Genomic DNA, 8233 nt, shown 5'->3' on the forward strand with positions numbered 1-8233 from the left:
TGAAAAACAATACCCCACCATGCCGATTGCCGCAAAGACGATACAACAATATGAAGGAAGGTCTCACCTCATCTAGACAAACTTCTCGGTTCAGCAACAAACTTCAACTTCTCTAGGTAACATCATCATCATAATAATAATACTTGCTACTACTGCTACTAATAATTCCCGGTCGCTGCAAAGGCCACGTCACAAAAGCTCAGCAACAAAAAATACAGCATGGCGCCTCAGCTAGAGCAGCACCCGCCCTTCTTCACCGCCGAGACATCGTCCTTCATGTTGATCTTCTCACCCTTGCCAGGGCCAGCGGCCGAGTCTTCACCCGCCTCGACCGCCCTCTTGCTCACGATGCGGTAAATCTGTTTCAAGACCTCCGCAAAAGCGTCCTCAACATTGGTCGACTCGAGCGCAGAGGTCTCCATGAAATAGAGTGACTCCCTCTCTGCAAAGGCCTTCCCTTCGTCGGTTGGGACGGCCACGAGATGGCGGAGATCAGACTTGTTGCCAACAAGCATGACAACTATGTTCGGATCCGTATGGTCCCTCAGTTCCTTCAGCCAGCGCTCTGCATTCTCGAAGGTTGCGTGCCGGGTGACGTCGTAGACAAGCAACGCTCCTACAGCACCACGGTAGTATGCGCTAGTAATAGCACGGTACCTGCGGCAGGATTCAGAACAGAAATGAAATGTAGTAAGTTAAGGCAGATGTGAACCGAAAAGACAACATTGTGAAAAACAAGAGAATTCACTACCGATCAAGAATCCTAAAGTAGTTCACCAAGAGGTTAAAAGTTCGTGGTAACTTTACAATCATGTGTCTCCAACATGGATAATTCAAGCTTTAATTGATGGGATGTAGTCTGTTCACTGGCAGGGTTGCTTATCCACAGGCCTGAGCAACACAATTAACAGGAAGGTGGGCACAGAGCCTCAATCCTGATCCAATTTTGGCGAGGAACACTCAAATGAAACTTACTGTACCACTATTGCTTAACTACATCGACTTCAGAACTATCATCAGGCCTATATTATTCCAGATGCATACAATTACACGCCAAAATATCATCAAAGGCATTCATATAAAGAAAAATTGGGATTAGATACTTAAGGATTACAAACCACATGATTCCGTGCATTGGTGATGTAGACTTTATACAGTAATGCCAACTAACCTATCGGCTGTCTAACTCCAGTCCAACCCCACATGGAGTACAGGGTGCCCCAACAAGAACTAAATAGCATGAAAATTCCAGTACTATGAGCATAATTCAGGTGAGCCTCAAACTATTTTTTTTCTAGGGCACATTTTTCACAATTCTGGACTATTGATAGTCCTTCCAATAGCAAATTTCTGCTTAGTCAGTTCCATGTTACTACTAGAGTAGTAGCATTAACCCATACAAATATGAGCCAACACAAATTTTACTATATCATAGCCTTGATTAGGCAAAATCATTGTTCAGGATATGGGCAACTGGTACGATATCGGTCAGGTGACAATAAGGGATAATATAGGTGATTGGCCAGTTAATCGGCTATTCGGTGACCAACCGAGTAGCAATTAACTGGCCAGTATTTGGAACAATGGGCAAAATGCTCCACTCTGCTACTGCGATTTTCATTGGTTGCGGTCCCAAAAAATGCAGAGTGTAACAACATATATCATGGTGCTAAAAATCATCGTTGCCGTCTTGCCGATGTGCAATACTACCAAATTTCGGAAACAATTGAGACAAGAATATAGGTGCATGGATACATGGCTCAACATTTCCAAGTATCCAACTGAGAATTGTAACAATTACGTGAGCGCATGATGAATACAGCTTGCATTTCTAATCACAAACAGCAGGTTAGTTGAGAAAAAGGACAGGAGCCAATATCGAAGGACGAAATATGATAAGTAGTAGACCATTAAACCATTGTCAAGCTTCCCACCCATGTATAATTCTAAAGTTAGTAAAATTAGAGACAAAAAAAGTATAATGGAAAAAATAAGGACAAAACAAACATGGATTTCTGGGTGCAGATAGGTAAAGGCCTCTATCTTCAAAAGGAGGTAAGGCAGCCTAACAACCAGTTCACAAAGCAATAATTTTTATTATTTGTTCTTTAGAAGACCCCAACCAACAATAAGCATCACTTCTAAAAATGGAGTGCTAAGGAAGATTCTAACCTGGAGCTAGCATACCAACCATGCATCAACCAGAAACCAGATATGCCCGCAATATAGTATCATGATATGACGTGCTTTGTAAGTTACGTGGACTTCCAGAATAGAAATCATTACTACCAAAATATCAGAACTAACTCTGTTGCCGTTGAAACCCTGATCTTCACTGCAGTGGCAAGATAAAACCACACAGAGTAATAATCCTATAGACTACCAAGATCAGAGTGTAGTGAGCTAAATCTACAAGGTGGGCATTTCCATGACCAAATCATCACCGGAAACAGCACCAAACAGATCATGCGATTCTAGCTGTACAAGTCCCAAATCGTACAGCCACTCCCCAGTAGAGTCCCTGCTTACTGATTCGTAAGCAAGCAGCCGATGCTATGATCCATTGGCAGGACTGACTGAACCTCCCCCGACACTCCACCACGTTGCCGCGCCAGCACGCATCATAATTCGGCAGCGAGATCCAACCAGCAAAAGCTCCACAGCAGACACGCACACTTGAAGGGGAAGCACGCATGCGCCGGGATGTGACCGGAGTAACCATGAAGCCAAGCACAGATGACAGATCTACATACGGCCGCGAGGGAGCGCAGATCTGCCTGCTGCCGAGCAGGCGGGGAAGAGGGGGAGGGCAGGAATGGGGGGAGTGAGGTGGCGCGTACCGTTCCTGGCCGGCGGTGTCCCAAATCTGGGCCTTGACGACCTTGCCGTCGACCTGGAGGGAGCGGGTGGCGAACTCGACCCCGATGGTGGACTTGGACTCGAGGCTGAACTCGTTGCGGGTGAAGCGGGAGAGCAGGTTGGACTTGCCGACGCCGGAGTCGCCGATGAGGACGACCTTGAAGAGGTAGTCGTAGTCGTCCTCCGCCCGGTACCCCGCCGCCATTGCTCCGGTCGCGTCGGCGATCTGGTTCTGGGGGGTGGCGAGGGAGGAGAGCGAGGGGGGAAGGAAGGTGGGGGAGGCGGTGTAAAAGCGGGGGCGGACGGAGGGAGAGGGGGAAAGAAAAGAAGGAAGGAAAGGAAAGGAAAGGAAGGGGGCACGGGCACGGCAGCGGGCGGGCACGGGGAGCGGTGCGTGACTGCGTGGTGATCGCGTCCGCGTGGAGCGCGGCGAATGGGGCATTTTGGTCGGGTCCGGCCCGCCTACATTTTGGGGGCCGGGTCGGCAGTCGCTGCAGTGCAGTCCACCGCGCTGCAGCAGGAGAAACAGCTGGAGAAAGATGATTTAACCGAGAAATACCCGGGCCGGTTCTGCTCTTCATGTCTCGTTGCCATCCTTCTTCTTTCTGCTACCCGTGTAGTAGATCAGACATGGATCATTTCTACCCGCATTTGTCTCAAAAAAATAATTGTACTCGCATGCCCAGTTTTTTATGGCAAACAACAACCCTCGAAAGAGGGTTCCAGGTTTTATTATTAGCATCCAAGGCAATGTACAGAGATTTAAGTTCCCTCTAGGAAAAGAAATGGCCTCAAGAGCCATTTTGTAGTTACATCTTGGTCCTTTACTGCAAAGAAAGCTATAACTAGAAGGAGATTTAGAAAAGTATGCCTTTTTTTACAAGATTATGAACCATCGGATTGTTGATTCTTGGAATGTGCTCAATCCTGTAACAAGCAAAGACCAGAAAGCAGATTGAAGTAATCAGCAAGAGTAGGTCATAAGTTCCAATGTCTGGATTTCAAATCAGATCCTTTGCTTTCACCACCTCCACTAAAGCCCTGCAATCAGATAGGAAATAGACAGAGCTCCAATTCAAATATTTGACAATTTCGGCCGCCAGAAGAAGCCCAAGTGCTTCAGCCTGCAGAATAGAACAAACATTCCTAGCAACACCTTGAATAAATATGGAATGATTCCTTGATTCGTCCCTTAGAAATACTCCAAAAGATGCTTTATCTTGGCTAACTATAGGATCGTATGCATCATCATACATGCTAAGAAACCTACATGATGAAAATTCAGCTCCCTGTCAATATCATTGCTATTGGCTTCCATAATAGCAATCCTCTTGTCTTCCAACTCATCCTCCAATGCACCTGCATTAAGCATTGATTCGGTAGCGTATATAACCTGCATTGGACTCCATTTTTTCTTATTAAATAGAAGATCACTTCTAGTTTTCCAAATATTCCACAAAGTAGTAAGATGGTCTCTGAGCTTAAATCTGGGTGATGGCTAGACAAAATGAAGTTGATGATATCCGAAGGATATAAGCTATGATCTACCTGAAAGAAATATGCCCTGGAGGCAATCATAAAGTTGTTATTTATATTTCCTTATATCATGATAAATGTTTATTATTTGTGCTAGAATTGTATTAATCGAAAACTTGATACATGTGTGAATACATAGACAAAACAAAGTGTCCCTAGTATGCCTCTACTTGACTAGCTCATTAATCAAAGATGGTTAAGTTTCCTGACCATAGACATGTGTTGTCATTTGATGAATAGGATCACATCATTAGTAGAATGATGTGATGGACAAGACCCATTCGTTAGCTTAGCATAATGATCATTAAGTTTTATTGCTATTGCTTTCTTCATGACATATACATATTCCTTTGACTATGAGATTATGTAACTCCCGAATACTGGAGGAACACCTTGTGAGCTATCAAATGTCACAATGTAACTGGGTGATTATAAAGATGCTCTACAGGTGTCTTCGAAGGTGTTTGTTGGGTTGGCATAGTCGAGATTAGGATATTTCACTCCGAGTATCGGAGAGGATTCTCTGGGCCCTCTCGATAATGCACATCATGACAAGCCTTGCAAGCAAAGTGACTAATGAGTTAGTTACGGGATGATGCATTAGGGAATGAGTAAAGAGACTTGTCGGTAATGAGATTGAACTAGGTATGAGGATACCGACGATCGAATCTCGGGCAAGTAACATACCGATGACAAAGGGAATGACGCATGTTGTCATTACGGTTTGACCGATAAAGATCTTCGTAGAATATGTAGGAGCCAATATGAGCATCCAGGTTCCGTTGTTGGTTATTGATCGGAGATGTGTCTCGGTCATGTCTACATAGTTCTCGAACCCGTAGGGTCCGCACGCTTAACGTTCGATGACGATTTGTATTATGAGTTATGTGTTTTGGTGACCGAAAATTGTTCGCAGTCCCAGATGAGATCACGGACATGACGAGGAGTCTCGAAATGGTCGAGAGGTAAAGATTGATATATTGGATGATAGTATTCGGACATCGGAATGGTTTCAGAGTGTTTCGGATATTTATCGAAGTACCGAGGGGTTGCCGGAACCCCCCTGGGAAAGTAATGGGACAACATGGGCCATAGGGGAGAGAGAGGGCGGCCCACAAGGGGTGGCGCGTGCCCCCCCCATGGGCAGTCCGAATTGGACAAGGGGAGGGGGCCTTCCCCCCTTTCCTTCTCCCTCTCCCTCTCCTTCCCTTTTTCCCCTTCGAAAGAAAGGAAGGGGACGACTAGGACTAGGAGTCCTAGTCGGTTACCCCCCATGGCGCGCCCCTAGGGCCGGCCTCCTCCCTCTCCTCTTTTATATACAGGGGCAGGGGGCACCCCAAAGAACATCAATTGTTCTCTTAGCCGTGTGCGGTGCCCCCCTCCACAGTTTACTCATCCGATCATATTGTCGTAGTGCTTAGGCGAAGCCCTGCGCGGATCACATCACCATCACCGTCACCACGCCGTTGTGCTAACGGAACTCTCCCTCAACACTTTGCTGGATTAAGAGTTCGAGGGACGTCATCGAGCTGAATGTGTGCAGAACTCGGAGGTGACGTACGTTCGGTGCTTGATCAGTTGGATCGCGAAGACGTTCGACTACATCAACTGCGTTAAGCTAACGCTTCCACTTTCGTTCTACAAGGGTACGTGGACACACTCTCCCCCTCTCGTTGCTATGCATCTCCTAGATAGATCTTGCGTGATCATAGGAATTTTTTTGACATTGCATGATATGTTCCCAACAGTGGCATCCGAGCCAGGTCTATGCGTAGATGATATGCACGAGTAGAATACAAAGAGTTGTGGGCGATCATAGTCATACTGCTTACCACCAACGTCTTATTTTGATTCGGCGGTATTGTTGGATGAAGCGGCCCAGACCAACCTTACATGACCACGTTCATGAGACCGGTTCCACCCACAGACATGCAACTTGTTTTGCATAAAGGTGGTTGGCGGGTGTCTGTTTCTCCAAATTTGACTACGGTCGGTCCTTGTTAAAGGTTAAAACAACACACTTGACAAAAAATCATTGTGGTTTTGATGCGTAGGTAAGAACGGTTCTTACTAGAAGCCCGTAGCAGCCACATAAAACTTGCAACAAAGTAGAGGGCGTCTAACTTGTTTTTGTAGGCCATGTTGTGATGTGATATGGTCAAGACATGATGTGATATATGTTATTGTATGAGATGATCATGTTATGTAAAAGTTATCGGCAATTGGCTGGAGCCTTATGGCTGTCGCTTTATTGTATGAAATGCAATCGCCATGTAATTGCTTTACTTTATCACTATGCATTAGCAATAGTTGTAGAAGCAATAGTTGGCGAGATGACAATGACGCTACGATGGAGATCAAGGTGCCAAGCCGGTGACGATGGAGATCATGACGGTGCTTTGGAGATGGATATCAAAGGCACAAGATGATGATGGCCATATCATGTCACATATTTTGATTGCATGTGATGTTTATCTTTTATGCATCTTATTTTGCCTAGTACGACGGTAGCATTATAAGATGATCCATCACTTAATTTCAAGGTATAAGTGTTCTCCCTGAGTATGCACCATTGCGACGGTTCGGCGAGACACCACATGATGATCGGGTGTGATAAGCTCTATGTTCACATACAACGGGTGCAAGACAGTTTTGCATGTGCAGAATATTCGGTTTAAACTTGACGAGCCTAGCATGTACAGACATGGCCTCGGAACACTGAGACCGAAAGGTCGAACGTGAATCATATAGTAGATATGATCAACATAGAGATGTTCACCATTGAAAACTACTCCATCTCACGTGATGATCGGACATGGTTTAGTTGATATGGATCACGTGATCATTTAGATGACTCGAGGGATGTCTATCTAAGTGGGAGTTCTTAAGTAATATGATTAATTGAACTTAAATTTATCATGAACTTAGTCCTGATAGTTTTTTTGCATATCTATGTTGTTGATCGATGGCCCGTGCTACTGTTCCCTTGAATTTTAATGTGTTCCTAGAGGAAGCTAAGTTGAAAGATGATGGTAGCAAATACACAGACTGAGTCCGTAACTTGAGGATTATCCTCGTTGTTGCATAGAAGAATTACGTCCTTGATGCATCGCCATGTGCAAGGCCTGCTGCATGATCAACTCTGGACGTTATGAACGTCTGGCAAGCTAAATCTGATGACTACTCGATAGTTCAGTGTGCCATGCTTTACGGCTTAGAATCGGGACTTCAAAGATGTTTTGAACGTCATGGAGCATATGAGATGTTCCAGGAGTTGAAGTTAATATTTCAAGAAAATGCCCGAGTTGAGAGATATGAAGTCTCCAACAAGTTCTATAGCTGCAAAATGGAGGAGAACAGTTCTGCCAGTGAACACATACTCAGAATGTCTGGGTACCATAACCACTTAACTCAGCTGAGAGTTAATCTTTCGGATGATAGTGTTATTGACAGAGTTCTTTAATCACTGCCACCAAGCTATAAAGGCTTCATGATGAACTATAATATGCAAGGGATGAACAAGACGGTTCCCAAGCTCTTCGCAATGCTCAAGGCCGCGGAGGTAGAAATCAAGAAGGAGCATCAAGTGTTGATGGTTAACAAGACCACTAGTTTCAACAAAAAGGGCAAAATAAAGAAGGGGAACTTCAAGAAGAATAGCAAGCAAGTTGCTGCTCCCGGGAAGAAGCCCAAGTCTGGACCTAAGCCTGAAACTGAGTGCTTCTACTACAAAGAGACTGGTCACTGGAAGCGGAACTGCCCCAAGTATTTGGCGGATAAGAAGGATGTCAAAGTGAAAGGTATATTTGATATGCATGTTATTGATGTATACCTTACT

The 8233-nt window shown here is 45.0% G+C and overlaps 1 protein-coding gene across 1 annotated transcript; it reads right to left on the reverse strand.

The window, feature by feature from the left end:
- On the reverse strand, positions 1–3271 carry LOC123147963 (ras-related protein RIC2). The gene is made up of 2 exons (XM_044567299.1): positions 2841–3271; positions 1–657 (listed from the first exon to the last, which is right to left on the reverse strand). Exons 1-2 carry the CDS (start codon positions 3062–3064, stop codon positions 228–230), a joined length of 654 nt encoding a protein of 217 aa, XP_044423234.1. The 5' UTR covers positions 3065–3271; the 3' UTR covers positions 1–227.
- Between the last annotated feature and the right edge of the window lie 4962 nt (positions 3272–8233).

The sequence above is a fragment of the Triticum aestivum genome, chromosome 7A (assembly GCF_018294505.1).
Source record: "Triticum aestivum cultivar Chinese Spring chromosome 7A, IWGSC CS RefSeq v2.1, whole genome shotgun sequence".
Classification (NCBI taxonomy): Eukaryota; Viridiplantae; Streptophyta; class Magnoliopsida; order Poales; family Poaceae; genus Triticum; species Triticum aestivum.